The sequence below is a fragment of the Vulpes lagopus genome, chromosome 11, assembly GCF_018345385.1.
Source record: "Vulpes lagopus strain Blue_001 chromosome 11, ASM1834538v1, whole genome shotgun sequence".
NCBI lineage: Eukaryota > Metazoa > Chordata > Mammalia > Carnivora > Canidae > Vulpes > Vulpes lagopus.
In genome coordinates this window covers 79,756,166-79,775,304 of record NC_054834.1, presented here as the reverse complement: position 1 = coordinate 79,775,304, position 19,139 = coordinate 79,756,166, and the positions used below count along the sequence as shown (strand labels likewise).

The 19,139-nt window shown below is 42.9% G+C and overlaps 1 protein-coding gene and 1 long non-coding RNA gene across 2 annotated transcripts in view; one reads left to right on the top strand and one right to left on the bottom strand.

Annotated features, from left to right (window-relative positions):
• LOC121471847 overlaps positions 1-18,385 on the bottom strand; it is a 30,127-nt gene extending 11,742 nt beyond the window's left edge. Inside the window, exons 1-2 of the long non-coding RNA XR_005982719.1 lie at positions 18,153-18,385; positions 13,541-13,667 (exon numbers count right to left, since the gene is read on the bottom strand). This is a non-coding gene — a long non-coding RNA (uncharacterized LOC121471847). The remainder of the gene's footprint in view (positions 1-13,540; positions 13,668-18,152) is intronic.
• RPRM (reprimo, TP53 dependent G2 arrest mediator homolog) lies at positions 6,180-7,330 on the top strand. The gene has a single exon (XM_041722706.1). The coding sequence runs from the start codon at positions 6,351-6,353 to the stop codon at positions 6,693-6,695; it is 345 nt and encodes a 114-aa protein (XP_041578640.1). The 5' UTR covers positions 6,180-6,350; the 3' UTR covers positions 6,696-7,330.
• Positions 18,386-19,139: the final 754 nt, after the last annotated feature.

Sequence of the window (19,139 nt, the reverse complement as noted above, 5' to 3'; positions counted from 1 at the left end):
TTTCCCCTTTTAAAAAATTAAGTAATGAAACAAATCATAGATAAAAATGTTGATGCGTGCAAATTCCATATGCCCAAGAAGAATACAGCCCAATTCAGAAGTCAAATCAACTGGAAAAATATTTACAAATATTTCATATATAGGGTTAACATATTGATATAGAAGACTTATTATAAGTCAATAAATCAATACAAATGAAAAAAGGTCAAATGAGAAATACACAAAGGACCTAAGTCTGAGCCTAAAGACTACAAAGTAGGATATACAGTTCTAATTTTTTCTTTTTTATTTATGATAGTCACGGGGAGAGAGAGAGAGAGAGAGAGAGAGAGAGAGGGAGGCAGAGACACAGGCAGAGGGAGAAGCAGGCTCCATGCCCCTGGAGCCCGACGTGGGATTCGATCCCCGGTCTCCAGGATCGCGCCCTGGGCCAAAGGCAGGCGCCAAACCGCTGCGCCACCCAGGGATCCCCGGATATACAGTTCTATAACAGATGTGTGAAAATGTTATCCCCCACAATCGGACCAACTATGTAATTTTGAATAAGGTATCATTTTTTCCCTTATTAAACTTGCACTGATAATTTTTTAAATCATAATACCTGGTGCTCAAGAACAGCATTTCCTGGGAATACTTTCTAAAAATACAAATTCATAGGACCCATCCCAGACCCACTAGAGCAGAGTCCCAGCGGATGGACTCAGCAAATTATAGAAATTCTGATTCAATTAGCTCACCGTAGGCCCCGGAAGTCAGAAATTTCCCATCCTTATCCTAGGTGATCTTAAGGCAAATTTGAAAATATTACTTGAAGTAGTGGTTTTCAACCATGGCTGGACTACTAATCCTCTGGGGAAACTAAGAAATACAGATACTTGGGTATCTGTACCCTCAGAATTATGATTTAATCCTTGTGGGATCTATTTGGATATTTAAAATATTTTAAAGCTCTGTAGGTAATTCTAAAATGTGACCAAAGTTGAGGATGCTTCTCTAGAGGACATGATAAATTGGTACTCACATACTTTTGAGAATACAAATGAGAATGAAGATTGGTACAACCGTTTTCCCAAACAATTTGTCTGTGTGCTCCTTTTTAAAAAATAATATCATTTTCAGTAAAATTGTGATTTTGTAAGTTTCTGACCCTTGTTACGTAAATAGAGAAGACATTCATGAACAAAATGTTCTTTGTGTGTAATTGATTCAATAACAATATAGAGAGTAACGTAACTGCCCAGCTGTAGGGTAATTGTTTAATAAACAATGGTATGGTCACATAATAAAGTGCTAAGTAAAAACGTGCAAATAATCAGTTTTTAATGTTCTGGGAAAATAAAGCATTAAAAGGGAAAAGAAAGTATAAATTGTAGTTACTGCATGATCAAGACTAAGTTAAAATAAGCATAGTAGTGGCACCTGGGTGGCTCAGGGGTTGAGCGTCTGCCTTTGGCTCAGGTTGTGATCCTGGAGTCCCAGGATCGAATCCCTCATCGGGCTCCCTGCATGGAGCCTGCTTCTCCCTCTGCCTGTGTCTCTGCCTCTCTGTGTCTCTACGAATGAATAAATGAAATAGTTTTTAAAATAAGCATGGTAAAAGGACAGGAAGAAAATGTTCAAAATCACTAAGGATGGCTATCTTTGAACTATGGGGAGGTTAATGACTTTGGGGGGTTATTTCTAACTTTTCTGAATTTTAGAATTTTATATAATATTTCTATTAGATGTAATTTAAAATGTTTAGAATTTTTATTGTGATAAAATATACATAGAATTTACCATTTTCATAATTTTCGAGTGTACATCTCAGTCTTAAGTATTCACATTGTTGTACAACCATCACCACCACCCATCTCCATCCAGGTTCTTCGCCAACCGAAATTTTGTCTTCCTTAAACAAAAATTGCCCATTACTTCCTCCCCTAATTGCTGGTAACCACTATTCTACTTTCTGTCTCTACAATTTTGACTATTGTAGATTCCTAAATACGGATATCTAAAATGGAACCATACAATATTTGTCCTTTTGTGTCTGGCCTATTTCATTTGGCATATTTCTTCAAGGTTCATCCATGTCGCAGCATGTACCAGAATTTCATTGTGTTTGTGTGTGTGTGTGTGTGTGTGACTTTTTTTAATTCCTTCATCCATTGATGGACATTTGGGTTATTTCAACCTTTTGGCTATTGAGAATAACTGCTGCTATGAACATTGGTATACAAATACCTGTTTAAGTCCCCTGCTTTCGATTTTGGGGGTATATACCTAGAAATAGAATATTGGATCAGATGGCAATTCTGTGTTTAAGTTTCTGAGAAACTGTCATACTCTTTTCCACCGAGGTTGTCCCAGTTTACGTTCCCACCAGCAATTCACAAGAGTTCTACATCTTCCGCCTCCTTGCAGTTTTTTACTCAACAAGGTCAATCACTTCATATGGAAATATTCCTAAAATGTATCAGTCATTTCTCCCCCTCAAAAGGGAAATCTTGACCAAGATTTGACCCTTTTCTTGTAGTGACTTAGACACATCGCTGCCTCCTCAGAAGCTCTTGTCATATATCTTTGAGACGTTGCTGAGTGCTGGATGCTGTCCTCAGTTGCTTCCACAGATGAGAACAATTCTCTCAGAATCTTGGAAAGTATCCTCCCCATTTCACAGATAAGGGAACGAAGTACACAGAGGGAAAGCAACTTCTCCAAGATCACACAGCCACTTAGTAAGGATGACGGGACTCAGAGTCCAGGCCTCTGGCCGTTTAGCGAGCCTCCCAGGCGTCTGAGAATGTTGGTCTCTATATTAAATACCTCCAAACTGATCCTGCGCACTTTTAGAAAACAGGCTCACGTCGTTGAATGGTTCGCTTCGTTTGCCTTCCTGCTGTACTCCCATGGCTCGCAGAGTACCGGCCCCGATCACGCTCTGCTCTCAGCCACGTGCTGATCCTGACATCCCGCCATCAGGAAACACAGGTAAAGAAAGAGCTAAAACTCTTTGCAGAGCGACAGTGCACGGGTTTGAGCGAGAACTTGAGGGGTCATTCTAAGGGTCAAAAGGTCTGATTTAGGTATTTGGCTCTCATGATATCTATTCTGGCGGTAGGATGACGTTTTGCTAATTTCCGGCCTGCTGCTCACGTGCCAGGCACGGAGCCTGCGGCTCTAAGGGAGCAGGGGAGCTTACTCCTACTCTTACTCCTACTCTTACTCCTACTCTTACTCTTACTCTTACTCCTACTCTTACTCCTACTCTTACTCTTACTCTTACTCCTACTCTTACTCCTACTCTTACTCTTACTCTTACTCCTACTCTTACTCCTACTCCTACTCTTACTCTTACTCCTACTCCTACTCCTACTCTTACTCCTACTCTTACTCCTACTCTTACTCTTACTCTTACTCCTACTCTTACTCCTACTCTTACTCTTACTCTTACTCCTACTCTTACTCTTACTCTTCAGATAATGTAATTAATTCTTTAAAACATCTTGCCCCCAAATAACAAATACCCTTTCGATGTCTGATACGCTCTTTTGAAAAACGTCTACTTAATATTTTCATAGTACACACAAATAGAGAACAGAGGAAAAGGCTTTTGACACTGAAAGTGTTTGGTCCCACGTGAATTCTCATTCAGTCCACGGAGCCAGTGACTACTGCTTGCAGGCGCCACCGCTGTCCTGTGGAGCTTACGACACGCCATAGACACGTACAGAATAAACAAGTACCTCTTTCCTCGTATAATATGTACGTTGTGAGATGGTGCACATTTAACTTTCTGAAAATCAAAACTTTTTGCAATGAAGTAGGTCGTTAGCTAAATAAATACAACAGTGGGCCATTGTATGTACTGGAACTTTTTGAAGTGAATATTCCATACCACCATCTATATTTCTAGAAATTAAGTTTTTCTATAGCCATGTTTTTTAAAGGATTTGTTTTGCCCCACATCCGTAAGATTTTCCTAGCAAATAGGTGAATAACAGGAGTAAAGCAGAGAGGAAAATATTCACTCAAAATACAAAATGGAAAGATAAGTAAAAAGTTTCCAGGGGCACCCCGGGTGCTTAGTCAGTTGAGCGTCTGCCTTCAGCTCAGGTCCTGGTCTGGAATAGAGCTCTGCATGGGGCTCCCTGCTCAGAGGAGACTCTGCTTCTTCCTTTCCTTCTGTCCTTCCCCCCACTTGTGTGCTTGCTTTCTCTCTAATAAATAAAATACTAAAAAAAAAAAAAAAAAACTTAAAAAAAGTCCCTGCAGAAAAATTTTAGCGGCCTAGCTAGATTTCCTTAAATTAGATTCCCTAATAATGATATATTATTTTTTTACCAGTAAGTTTATAGTTAATTTTCATCTAAATACTGCAGACAATTTCATTCAATGAAATCACAGCAGTGGGGAGATGAAGGAAACAGAACCACCTTCCCAGCGATGAGCTAACCGGTGGGAATAGTGATTCTCCTCTTACTCCCAATTTTGTGGCTGGTTAGTAGATAACACTAAAGATAAGAAAGTTATTTCTTGTAAGAATGTTATCCCCAAATCTAAAGGCTTAATGATATCAAACTTCCACTGAACTCCAAGATTTGATCATTTTTACACTAGCTTCTAGCTAAAACAGTAATACTGTCAAATCTCAATAAGCATATTCAAATTCTGGTGATTCTTAATTGAATCATTTTAAGACATCTTTTGTAACTCAAGTCCTACCATGTTGGATCTTACAAATGTTCTACATAATTCTATTTGGTTTTGTCACATAAAGAAGGGACTACCCACCTCTACCCAGTTCCTCTCAACTTCTACTAAACATACAACCCTGTGCAAGATAACATCCCTGGAAGGCGTCCTCTGTTCTCCACCTCTTGCTCTCCTAAAGCCCTACTTCTTGCCTTTACTATCAATTTCAGTATTACTTTATATTGTCTTAAATTCTGTTGTAATTTTTCATATATACATTATATTTTATTGTTAGGTATCACCCATATTAACTAAGATAGACTGACTGTATAGTGAGATTCAACCAATTTTTTTTCCAATCAATTAATAATACTTTTGTCCTAAGAAAAAATTGTTAGCAGTGGAGCATTCTTTAAGGCTGGTGAAATCGTGAGAAAAGAGAATAATAAACCAGGGGAATTACAGATAAGGCCCAGAAGCTTGGATTTTCAGCTATTAAACTACCTTTAAAATAAAAATAGCTATTTAGAAGAATCTAGCTTTATTGAAGCTGATAGATAATCGACATCCAAACACTGAAAACTCTTAACTAAAAGATGGTTCACCATATGTTACGGTGGTCATGAAGTGGTAAGAAAAAATAAATCTCTCAACGTGGAACAAATGATGTTTGGGGACAGAAACACAAGACGGTTTAACAGACAATAAGAATGGAATTGAGAACAGAGTTGAAAATAGAAGACAGCTGTTATGTTTTAGTTGAAATGTGGTGCATGTGTTCTATCAAAGGTTTGGACTGGGCTTCAGGTTACTGGTTTCCACCTGTTACCATTGAAAGAAAAAAAGAGGGAAGGAAGGGAGAGGGGGAGGAGGAGGGTGATGGGGAAAAGAGAGAAAAGTCAGATGCATTCTCTTAGAGCTGAAGAAACCATCTGACAGTTTTATAACATTTCCCTGAAACCAGCAGCAAAATCCTAATGGGCTGCAGCCTCAGTCAGGTCCCTGAAGCATCTGTAGTTTTGTTTAAAATGACTAAGATGCAATACAGCAGTTCATGGAAAATGGGAAGGGCCTGCAGCCGTCGGGCAGCGTGGCAGGTGATGGGTATCCGGGAGCAACGCGGCAACTGGAGGGCAGGGGGGGCCGCGCTTCGGGACGTCGGGACGTCCCGCGGATTGCAGCCCGTCCTGCAGCCGCGACGCCAAGGGCCGTCGGGCCAGAACGCCTCGGGGGCTCCGCCGCCGCCTCGGGAAGGAGCTGGGAAGGAGCCAAGGCCGGAGGAGGGGCCGGGCAGGAGGCTCGCCCTCCGCTTCCCGCACCGCCCCGCGGCCGCCGGCGCAGAGCCCAGGCGCCGCCGCCAGGGGCCGCTGTTCGCTCAGAGCCGCCGCCCGTCCCGCGGCCCCGCCCCTCCCGCCGCCCCGCGGCACTTCTCGCTGCGCCCCGCCCCTCCCGCGCCCCGCCCCGCCCGCCCCTCCCGCCGCCCCCAGCCGCGGGTTCCGACAGCCGCAGCACAGCGAGCGCGGGAGCGGCACCGCCCGGGCAGGAGCGCAGGGCGCAGGGCGCAGGGCGTCGGCGAGGCTCCGGGAGAGCGAGTGCGGAGCCCGGGCACCCCGCGGCCGAGCGAGCGAGCGAGCGGCCCCGGCCTCGGACCGCGCCTGCCGGGCGCCCCCGCGATGAGCGCGGCGCCGGACAACCGCACGGACGCGGCGGGCCTGCTGCTGGCCCAGGGCGGCGAGGCGCTGGCGCGCGCGGTGCGCTGCTGCACGCAGGCGTCCGTGGTGACCGACGGCGGCCCCGGCCCCGGCCCCGGCCCCGGCCCCGGCCCCGACGAGCGCGGCCTGTACGTCCTGCGCGTGGTGCAGATCGCGGTCATGTGCGTGCTCTCGCTCACCGTGGTCTTCGGCATCTTCTTCCTCGGCTGCAACCTCCTCGTCAAGTCCGAGGGCATGATCGACTTCCTGGCGAAGGAGCGCAGGCCGTCCGGGGACGCGGAGGCGGTGGTCGCGGGGCCCTGCTGAGCGCCGCGCGCCCCAGCCCTGCTGCGCGGACCGTCGCCTTTCGGGTGAAGCGCTTCAGCCCCGGTGCCGGGGCGGCGGGGCCCCTGCCCGACTCTGGACGCGCCGGACTCTGGACTCGGGGCCCACCGGGCGCGCCCTGCTGGGTGGCAGGTGGGCCGCGCCGCGGGCGGGGGCGGGGGCGAGGGCGAGCGGGGCGGGGCGGGCCCGCGGCGTCGATGGCCGGAGCCCGAGCGCCCCGGTGCGCGCCGCGCTGTGCCCCGCCCGCCCCCGCCCCCGCCCCGGCCCCCGCCCCCGCTCCGGCCCCCGCCCCCGCCCCCGCCCCGGCCCCGCTCCGCGGGCTCAGCGCCGCCGGCGGGCTGTGTGCTCTCCTGCTCGGACACACGTGTGAGAAGCCCTTCGCCGCCCTGGGGCCCGTTTGCCTGCCGCGGTTGGAGTCCTGCTATCCGGGGGGGGGCGACTGGGGACCCGGTGACTTGCTGCTTCTATCGCGTTCCCGGGGGGCGGGGGCGGGGGCAGCTGCGCCCCAGCAGCCCCGGGCACAGGCTCTGCGCCGCAGAAGTGCTCCTGACATTCGTGACACACCGTTTTGACTCCCCCCCCTTATTTGACATTTCCTCAATAAATGCAAGGCCGCAGTGTGCTGCTCCCGGCTTCCTCGTGCTCTTTCGGGGCTCCCGGCGGGGGGGACACGGGGCGACGAGGAGCCAGGGCGCGCGGGCTGCGGGGCACGTGGGGGGGCTCGGGGGGGGCGCGGCGCGGGGCGGGGGTCGGGGCGGCCCTCGGTCCTCCCCACGAGGCGCTCCTCCGCCCTCGGGTAGGCCTGGCCCTGAGCCGGAGCCACAGGAGGCCCCGCGGGGAGGCGCACGTGGGCGCTGGCTGCGCGCCCTTCGCCCCGGCGGCGGGAGGCTGCTCCGCGCCCGACGCTGAGGGGGCGGACGCGGGGCCCGAGGCTGCCGGGCCGGCCCCGCCCACCGGGCCCCGGCGCGGAGCTGGCCACGGTGCTGAAGCTGCCGCGGGCCGCGCGCCCGAACTCGAAGGTGCTGGAAAGAAGAGCCTGGAAACCCGCGACTGCGAAAACGGCCCAGCGGGCACCATCAATCACTTCAAGCTTCGACTTGGTAAGAGCAGCTTATCCTTGCACCTGGGGTAGGGTCCTAAGCGTTTTCAAAGAACCAAAGCAGCCTCCATGCTGTAGCAATGAAAGACTTCACCATAGCAGATACCAGACTGACTAAAACTAAATAATAATAATGTCCCATTTACTCAGGAAGAAGCACCAGGGCTGTAAACCTGCAGTGTGCCTCAAACATCAGGATCAAAAGGCTTGAGTGTCCTTTGACATCCCACGTGCTACTCGGTAGACGTCCACTTCACTCTCAACCTAAATCATGCCGGGAAGTATGCCTTCCAACGGTTTTTTGAATGCTGATACGTTTCAGGCTTAAAAAATGAAAAAAAGGATTTTGAAGCCTTGCCTGTTGTTTCTGTCTTCTTAGCTGGGAAGGGTTTGCTTATTTGTTTTTGTGTTCTGCATCTGGCGAGGGGAGCAGAGTCGACCTGTAGTCAAGGCTGAGTCACGGAAGGCAGCTTACTCGTGGTATTTTGTGGACAGTTTCAATGGCACCAAGTGAATCTGCTGCCTCCATGTTTGAAAGCGAGAAACAAGACAGAACACTCAGTTGGCGCTGAGACAAACCAGACATTTAAAATTAAACTCGGGTTCTTTCTTTTCGGTGGCTGCAACATCTGCCAAGGGTTCCTTCTTCACACTTACTAGCCCGTCAGTGAATTCGTTGCTCTGGTGGAAATCTATTTGGGATAAAAAACCAATCAATGAGAGTTTGTTGGACTCTTGCTATGTGCCCTGCTCCGCAAGGTGCATGTTTACAGTGAGTTTCAGACACAAAAATGTTTCGCACTTCCAGGTCCATTTTCACTTGCTTGTGTACAACAGACATTTCGATTTAAAGCCAAAGTCCTGAAAATTGCAAAAGGGGCCTGCTCAAACAGCTCCATGACTACCATCTCCTCTCAATACCATCCATGTTTGTTTGCCTTAATACTTCTTTACACTTCTTTCCTCCTCCCTATAACTCAAAAGAAAATTTAGTTTCTTCCTACCTCAACTGTCCAAATGTATTCTCTTACTCCGAGAAATTATGAGTGTCAGACAAACCAGAACCTGCAAAATTTAGTCCTTAGGTAAAAAAAAAAAAAAAAAAAAAAAGTGAACAGAGCTCTGTAATCCATGATTTATGCATCATAGGGAAATGCACACGGTCTGAAAATATCATAGCCCTGGGGACCATTTCCTTCCAACAACTCTTCTCTGCAGCCCTTAGATCCATTTGTTACTTAGAGAGATGCCAAGTGGTTCTGGTTTTTATAGATGAGGCGATATGTGCAAGAAGCTTTTTACACTCCCTATTCCCTGATGGCCACATGGCAACCACTTTCTTGTGCCCCACACCACTCCCTGCCTCATCCTGCCTTTGGCTCTCTCTTTTTTTGATTCTAACAAATACGTTAAATGAAACTTTTTAATCCTGCCCAGAATGTATGGAGCATCTGTCCTTTCCCACAGTCATGCTGTAAAGGAAAATGAGTTTTTAAAAGTCACTCTCTGTATTTGACCTAAGAAAATAATTTCAGCCTTAAGAGACCGGGAATTGAGAGAGATAGATGCAAACAGGCAGGTTGTATCATCCCACGCTTAAGTCCACCATTTGGTCAGTAATTAGTGGGAAGCCCTGAGAGAGAGAGAAATGGCTTTCTGTAAAAGCTTGCTAGATTTGACATAGTCCATGGGGAGGTATTTGATACTTCCTGAAACCCTCCTGGAAATATTACAGAAGCAGGGAGAGGTTTTTGTGAGACTCAGCAAGTGGATTAGCAGGGTTGTAACCCTTCTCAGGCTGTGCAGCCAGCCACTGATGCCTCTGAGCCTCAGTGGCCTCCACATAAGGGGCTTAGCCAATAGTTGATAGTGTTATTTTTCTTATGATTCTGATACAGACCATCCCACTGTCCCTGAAAATGTATTAAGAACTTGGGTGCTGGACACCTTGAGGGAGCTTGAGGGAAGACGAAATATAAAGGCCATGCTACTGTTTCAGGTCTAAGATCAGACTTGCTCCGGGGGACAGTCCCTGTGCCTGATTATTGATTTCCAAGTCACTCTGACCTTTCCTTGAGTCCAGAGTCAGTCCTGTGACGTCTTCCTACACTAATTGTGAGTAAGGAAGGGAAAGGCACATTGGACTATGATGAAGAAAACTTTGTTCCAGTCTCTGAGTAGTCAAGTGGCCTCATCCCTAAAATGAAAAAGATGGATTCCAAAAGGACATCCTACAATTCTACTGAATTAACTTCTTGGACATCCTACAATTCTACTGAATTAACTTCTTTAACATTTTCTTGTCTCTTAAGATGTTTCATACATTTCTTCATGAGCGAACTTAAAAATATATTTTATCTTTCCAATCTTGGTCCTTTGGGTAGAAATGTTTATCCCTGAGAATCAAGCGCTCCTTGACTCAGGGTACGTTACTTACAATAATCAAAGCACAATTTCAGACACCCAGCCAGGCCTCCAAGGACAGCAGTTTCTAAACTGACAAATCACACATCATCTAACCAATGCCTTACGTATTCCAGATCTCTGTATTCTCACAGGATGGCACAATGAAAGCAGAGCCCATTGAATGAGGGAGCAAATAATTGGCAAGTGATTCATCTAGATCATGCACAGTCAAGCTAATATGTGCTGTTGTTTACAGCAACTTCTCGGGTGTTTGAAGACAAATCAACAACCAATTTTCTCCCCCAAAGCATTTTCCCCTTTGAGCTTCTGCAACACCACACAACAGCTGTTCCACATGCAGTTTAGAGCCATCGTTAGCCTTGGCTTATTATAATTGTCATTTTGGGGTGCAATGCCAGGAAAGGATTCCAGAGCTCAGTTTGTTTTATAAGACTCAAACCTAGTTTGAAAGCTTCTGTTGAAGCAGCAAGTCTAAAGCAATCCCCCAAACAGGAATCAACAGATCTTTTATCCACCTGCCAAATCCCATTTAGATATGTGCACAATAGCTCAAATGGGATATGTTTTAAAGTCAGCTCCAACAATAGTAATTGTTTTCTAATCCCTGAATTTAAATGTTCAATGGTTAATTGCTTCCATGGCCCATCTCACTGTCTTCCTTTCCAAATATTTTTGTATTGTTTTAAATTCTTGAAATATTTGAAAGTCTAAGATTAATTCTATAGCATCAGCTAGGTTTAAAAATTCTTTTTTTTTTTTAATTTTATTTATTTATGATAGTCACAGAGAGAGAGAGAGAGGCAGAGACATAGGCAGAGGGAGAAGCAGGCTCCATGCACCGGGAGCCTGATGTGGGATTCGATCCCGGGTCTCCAGGATCGCGCCCTGGGCCAAAGGCAGGCGCCAAACCACTGCGCCACCCAGGGATCCCGGTTTAAAAATTCTTAGAAAGTATAGTCTAGAAAAATTATGTAATATTATCAGCAGGCCCTGTATCATTTATGGTGATCACAATAGAAGTTTAAATTTACTACTTGTATTTGATAAGTTCAGTACATTTCGGAGAGGAATTTCAGTACATTCAACCAATCCTGGTTGTAAGGATAACCAGATGCATTTTTAAAATACTCCTCTGTAAGCTTGCAAACAGTGGCTTGCTTCTAACCTAAATAATACATACACAATGAGAATAAACAAAGCATGTATTCATTTGTCTGCTTTTTTGTTTGTTTGTTTGAAGAGATGATGGGTAATTTCCTTCTCTAAATATATGTAAGTGCCTATTTGCTGAAATATTTTTGAGCGGGTAAATGCAGGCACAAAGCGATCAATACATGAAAGGTCAAGCCATCTGTGATAATGCTGGAACAAAACTCTGCCCTATTCCCATTTTAAAGCAGGTTTCCATTAGATAGTATTTTCTGAACTCATAAGTCAAACAGATAGTGTTTGTCAAGCACTCATGTATACATGGTACATTACAAGTTACTACTAAGAAAATAAGATGATTCCTATTCATTTGAGCCATAAAACCAGGCACAAATAAACACACATGAGGGAAGACATATGATCTACCCCAAAGAGTCAAATAATAAAGAAGTTGCTCCTATTTACTATTTCTGGAATTCATGGTGATATAAATATACATGCATAATTTTGCTCTCGTCTACGTCAGCACACTTTATAACAAGCAGAAAATGTTAGTTTGTCGTGTCCATTTTTTTTTTTTGTATTCGCTTTCCACCCTCACCAATTCCTCTTTCATTATGTACTCACTCACATCTAAAGATATACTGCCCTGAAAGAGTCATTGATTTTTATCAGACCAAGACTCAGATGTCTGATTACTATGGGAAAAGAATCCCTCTGGGATCTAGAATGTCTCTTTTGCTTTATTTATTTTCCTATAAATTGAGCAGGATCATGCAGTTCATATTCTAAATAGTATTGATTAAGGCAGGTACACATGCACACACTCATATAGTCTGTTTCCCACATTTTATACTGATGAAATAGATCCATCCCACCGTAGGCTATAAGTAAGTATCGCATATTCCCCAGTTGGGGACAGAAAAGTCAAAGATTATATATTGCACAGCTTAAAAATCTTTCAACACTAAGTTAAGAGAAATGAGAGGGAAACCTAAATTTGAAGAAGATCAATGAAAACAAAAATAACCCATTAAGTCTCTAGAAATTTACAGGCCAATTATGAATTCTCAAAATGGTGACTAGGAAAGTATACATTTAGAGGATTTAAGAAAAGGATCAAAGACTACCAGTATAAATGCAAGCAATGCTAGAAGAATGTGGAGAATTGTTAATTCCTCCTTCAATTCTCTTTCCTCTCAGAATCTTGCACCAATTGCAAGCATCCTGTGAGCTAGTTCAATTAACTTCTATCCAAAGGTCAAAGAGGCCTTGCCAGATCTTCTTAATTATCAATAAATATTTATTATTTAGTATCCCACATAGGCATGATTCTGTACTAGCTATGAACTTAGACCTTGGAAGTTGAGTGCAAAGGATCATGGAATTTAAAGGCGCCTTCGGGGGATTCTGGGATCCCGAGCTGTCTTCTGCTTGATTTGTGTCCAGGTGTCCTCGGTGATCCTGATACATACGAGCTACACATACATATGACTTTTCCCCTTACAGATGAAGTACTTGCTATTCTCTATAATTAATGTGGAGGCCTGAACGACTCAAACAACTCAATTTGACTTTTCCCCATGCCTTCAGGTAGCACACACAAGGCTCATTGTACATTATATATTCAAGCTCAAGATAAGCATGAATATGGAAGGCCTAAAGAAAGTGCTGTAACTGAATTTCTTGAGGCTACCTATATTTTTCTACAAATTCAGCTTGGGAATACATGTTTTATTCATTTCCCCCACCATGAATTTTCAAGGGCTGAATAATTAACAAAAAGGATCAAGTGTGAAATTCCCTCCCTCACATTCCAGAGGTGAGCTTAATGCATTCTTGTTTTAAGTAACATAAATACCTTCTAGATTTACAAAACATCCAACCTATAATGGTTTAAATTAATTGAGACTCTTTGAGTTGCTATCAACATAAACTCAATTCAAGCTGACTTTAAATAGGATGCTGAATTTACTGACTTCTGTGATTTGCAAGACCAAGGATACAGCCACGTCAGCTGTACAAGAAGCTGATGTATGATGCCATCCAAATTCTTCCACCATCTCTGTCTTTCAGCCAAGCTCTTTCCACGTGGTGAGAAAAGGGGGAACAAAAGACGATCCCCTCCTCTAGGCCCACACTCACATCTTACCAGCTTAACAACTGTAACAAAAAGAAACTGTCTTCCTGGGCGAACTCTGGCCATGTGCTACTCCCTGAACCAATCTCAGTGACTGAGGTGGATGCAGGAGGAAGGCTGTAGTGGGTCACTGCCATCCCTGTGGTGAGAGGGAGAGAACAAAGGGAAGTAGAATCAGTTCTCTTCAACCATGAGTCCTCACATAAGAGATTCTGCCGTCAGAAGAAGCAATAGGCTGCTGGATGTCCTAAAATGATTCTCACCCAGTTTAAAGGAACCAATGCCAGTTAGCCAGTGATGGAGCCAAGTAACTGGACCTATATCTCCTGACCCTTAACTCATATTCTTTTAAAACACTATTGATTCTATCTGCTGTCTTTCAACAAGGTTCAGTCGCCTTTTAACATTTCTTTCATGATTCTGTGTCCGTGCTGATGTAGCTCCACATGACCCGGATAAAGGCCTGGATTTCTGGGGCAGGCATTGCCACCACCTTGTACCCAGTGATCTTAATTTCGACCAGTCATCTGACATCTCCATTTGTTTATGAAAATAAAATCATTTGCCCTCCTTAGACCTGGCTAGGCATAAAAATGTCCTTGAGATGGTAAATTTTCTGGTAAGAAAATCTTTAATATGATCAATTATTAAACGAAATGAAGCAGATTTATTTGCTGCAGGACTTCTCTTTCTGACTCTCCCTGGGAGAGATAAAATATTTAGCATTTCCAAGTTGATCTGAAAAACTCACTTTGATGGCCTCTCTCTCATGACCCATCTTCCTTGGAAAAGCTGCTGCTCTGTAAATACATGGGATTTTTTTTTTTTTTTTTTTTTTTTTTTTTTTTTTACCTTTTTTGAATCCTTTACTCTGTTTCTAAATTGTCCCTTATCTGAATTCATCCTAATCCAGAGAGTTGGCTTAGCTTACTTATCTGAAGAGAAACTGAATTTTCATTGTTCATTTCTTTGGGTTTCCAGCTGCTTTATCTGTTCCACACTTTTGACTTGGGGAATTACCTAGCCAACCAGTTGCTCTGCAACCTGTACTAGTAGGCCTCTCCATTCTTATTCACAAACGGGGAGGGGAGCTGATGATGTACTGGAGAGAGGAAATCCGTCAACAGTAAAGACTGGTGTTTAGAAGCTTGTTTCTCACCCAACTCATCACAACAGGTAAGCTCATCTCATCTTTAGGCTTCCAACTGTGAAAGCCTGAATCTGAGGAAGCACAGTGTTCTCAGTAGAGTCTCTGCATTAGCAACCTACGTAATGGCCTCTAAGGCACATGTGTACAAACATAAAACCACTCCCTTTTTTTTTCCCCTTTTCTCTTCTCTTTCTTTTCTTTTTTCTCTTTTTGTTTTGTTTTGTTTTGTTTCGAATACTCTTTTTCTTGTTATGGTCGCCCTCCTATATTTGACTATGCCTTTTTCAGGAAATGATAACCTTAAAAACAAAAAACTAACAACTTTCAATAGTTAATCTAAACCACTATATCTAGACATATGATTTACTTTATGGTAATCTTTGACTGATTGCTTTATACCCAATAGTCTGATTACCCAGTTTTTGTTCAGTAATATTTTTCTTTCTTTCTTTTATCCTTTGTTTTTTTTTTTTTAAGATTTTATTTGTTCATGAGACACACACACAAAGAGAGAGAGAGAGAGGCAGAGACAGGCAGAGGGAGAAGCAGGCTCCATGCAGGGAGCCCTATGTGGGACTCAATCCTGGGACTCTGGGATCACACCCTGAGCCAAAGGCAGACACTCACCCACTGAGTCACCCAGACGACCCCAAAAAACTTTGATTTTTTTAAAAATAAAATTGAATGGGATGCCTACGTGGCTCAGCATTTGAGCATCTGCCTTTGGCTCAGGGTATGTTCCTGGAGTCCCAGGATCGAGTCCCACATCGGGCTCCCTGCATGGAGCCTGCTTCTCCCTCTGCCTCTCTCTGTCTCTCATGAAGAAATAAATAAGATCTTTTTAAAAATCTAAGTTTTTAAAATATTTTCTCAATAAATAATACATTTTTAAAATGTTCTTTTATTAAAATTGTCTAACATTTAGAAGATTTATAAGTAGAAACTTTTAAGGATGCCAAAACAATTAATACCTCGTGAAAACAAGGTATATCACTTTAAATGATAATATATAAAGAACCAAATAGTAATATGAAAAATTAGAAAATTTACAATTGAAATGTAGTCTCCATTTTAAAGGAGAATTTACTGAAGTATCCCTTCAGCTTTGGGATCAACATCTACTGCAAAATTAAACTAGACCCACATCTACCTTTTGTATGAGATCGCACACCTTAAATTTTATAATACAGAGATTAAATTATACTGAATTCTTTGCATGTTTTAAATGTATTTTTATTCGCCAACAACTTCCTTCCATTCTACAAAGCAAAGACTTCACTGACTGTTGAAATAAAGAAAAGCTATTCAAAAGATGAACCTTCACTCTTTGATAAGGAGTTTCATTTCATGCTTAATGTGCTGTATAGAGAAAGAAAGAAAATATTAACAGTGTTCCATGATTCAATGATTTTTGAGATAAAAATATTTTCAATTTATAATTCTATAGATTCAGAAGGAGTGCTTAGACACTGGAGAAGTGCTATAAAAAAGGTTTTATGAACACCAAAGGCATTGTCTTCTTAGACTATGGATTATGTATCAGTCACTTAAGAAAGGCTGAGTGAAATTAAAAATTTGTAATATTCTCATGTTTCGATGAAGTGTTATGCCAGAATGTTAGGCCCTTCTCTAAGACCATCTAACTTTCTTCTATCCTATGTTTTCATTTAAGAAATTAAAAGTTACTATTTTAAGAGGGATTTTGCTTCCACATTGTTTCCCAAGCACTTAGAATATGATATAGTCCTGTTGTCTACATTCTCCTCTTACTATTGTCCTCTAGTTGGATTGTATTATTGACATGGCTGATTTTCAAATTCTGTTTGTAGAAACTTGTAGGCATCTACAAATTCTTATTGATTACTGCCATCATCATCCATTCATATGAATGACTGATAACTGCTAGTATTGATCATAGTTGGTACTTTACACATGTTACTTCGAATTCCTTACAACTCTAGAAGTTATAATTATCCCACTCCCACAAATGAGAAAATGGAGGGACTGAGGGGTAGTAACTTATCCAAGGTCACATAACTGAACTGTTCTTGTGCTAAGATGTAAACCCAGATCTGAGACATTACAAACCAAGAGCATTTCCACTATGTCATTCTGCTAATTCTTCCGATTGACAGTAGGGAAAGTTCCAACTTTTTCACACACGGAGCTGTGTCATTAACTTGGATCCACCCCTACAGCTTTGAGTAATGATTTCACATAGAGGAGAAGCAAAGCAATTTATCATTTTGGTAGATTTAGAGTTTGCTAGTAGCAGATGGTTCTAGGATGTAAGAATGTGGGTTTTAGGAGGCAATGCAAAATGAGCCTCAACTTGTCCAATTATGTAGCCTTCTTACTTGGAAATGAATAAAGATTAAAAAAAATTATTTTCTCCTTGAATTCTGTAATTGTAAAGTCATCTAGTGTTCACTTACATTGCTTAAACAATTTTTTTTGTTGTTGAAAATCTGCTTACAATAGTTTTGACTAAAATATTTTATTCTAAAACATTGGGGATTATTTGCGTGATGTCAACAAATGTCCTTTAAAGTTAAAAGACATTTTTGTAGACTGGATTTGCTTATAAAGTGATAATAATTTACTTTATGCAGTTTTACTACATATTTCTTCTAAGCACTTTACATGTATTGGATCATGCGGTCTTTACAATCATCGTATGAGGTAGTTTTTATTCTCATTTATGAGGAAATTGAGGAGTGGAAGGAGAACATATTGACTGACTAAATCTGGATACCAAAAGATTCTGAGATACTTGAGTAATGGTCTGACTTTAATAAGATAAAATTTAACCTGGGAAAATACAAGGTTCTCTATTTGGATCTAAAAAATAGCTGTACAAGTATAGGCTGGAGAAAATGTGGTACATCAACAGACCATAAATACAAAATATGTAAGCTTTTGTTCAAGAAGAAGCTCTAGATTAGTCAGTGGAGTACTGAGATAGCCAAAAACGTGTGAAAGCAAAGACTCTTGCAGGGGCAGGCCAGAGGCCAGCTCTCCTGTTTCTTGATGATTCCAATCTTAGAGTGGTTCTGGTGCCAATACCATATTTTTTAAAAGTTGTAAACAAACTCAATGTATTCAAAGAAAGGAACTATACTGGCAAGGGTTCTAAAACCATGTTAAATGAAAAATGGTCAAAGGAGTAGTAGTGTTTACCATTGAAGGAAAACCAAAAGCCTCAGGTTTAACAGACTAGCCATGCTCCAATGTCTGAGGAACCGCCGTAAACAGGAGGGATTCCATGTGTTAAGTATACACTCAAGTAGGAATGGTGGCAACAGTGAGTGGAGCAAGCTACACACACAGAGGATTCAGCTCTTAATCAGAAAGATTCTTCTAATAGCTGGAGCCTGTGAAGAGACTAAATCCCCTATTTCTGGATGCCCATTCAGCAGGGATGCTACAGAGGAGATTCAAGAATAAGACAGACTAAATCTTTGAGTGAGGTACCTTCTAGTCCTGTGCTTTCATTATTCTTGATTCTTCCCTTTTGGATAGGAGACTACAGGCACCTGGTGGGTGGCTCTGCTCTCTGGCCAGAACAAGCAGCAGCCTGCTCAGGGACTTTGGAGTCACAAGGTTTTGGCAGAAGTAGTAAGACCTGGGGGTACAAATCAGAAGGCGGAGTCCTCCTTTCTCACTCACATGCCTGCTTTTTCTTAGAACTTCTCCATTGTGCTAAAATCATCTTCTACTACATCTTGGCTGTAAATACTGTAAGTTTCTGATCTTAATTCTAAAGGGACTACTCCTAATTGGTTTGTCCAGAAGTTACACTCAGAATGACTTTAAAATTATTTTACTGAGGCAGGTGCAGACATAGCAACTCAGCTTTCTCCCAGGTTCAAAGGCTAGTTCTAACATTTAGCTCCCTAGGTTAAAGGAAAACTAAGCTAGCGTGGGGCCGCCTATTTATCCAAAACAAAAGGATCCCTGGGGTACAGACTCATGGGTTTAACAGAGTTTTGTTTCCATACTATATGACTAAAAGGCATTAATGGATAAATCATTCTTTCTAATGCAGCACAAGATGTGGTCTCTGCCGCACTAAATAATCAGATATAAGAAACATTGCATTGTTTCAGGGAAAGAAAACATAATACCTTCATGTCTCAAGGCCTGAGAACACACACAGAATCCAAGCCTGTAAATTATAGCATTGTGTTTTAGAATCTGCATAGCACTGCAAATAACACAGTCCCTGCTCTGAAGGGTAGGAAGTCGTTGCCAGTATGCTGTCAGAATTTCAACGTATCTTTCCATGATACTATAGTTTAGCTCCTCAGAAAAGAAAATTAATTAGTTTTCCAACAAGATTAACGTTTTAGGCTAGACTTCTCTCCAGATGGCAGACACGTTCTTAGTAGACACAGTCACATTGGAGACATGAAGACCACCTTTCTGAAAGTGGATTGATTCTGTTCATCTCATTGGAAA

Coding starts and splice junctions, on each gene's coding strand:
- RPRM (XM_041722706.1), top strand. CDS start 6,351: ATGAGCGCGGCGCCGGACAACCGCACGGACGCGGCGGGCCTGCTGCTG.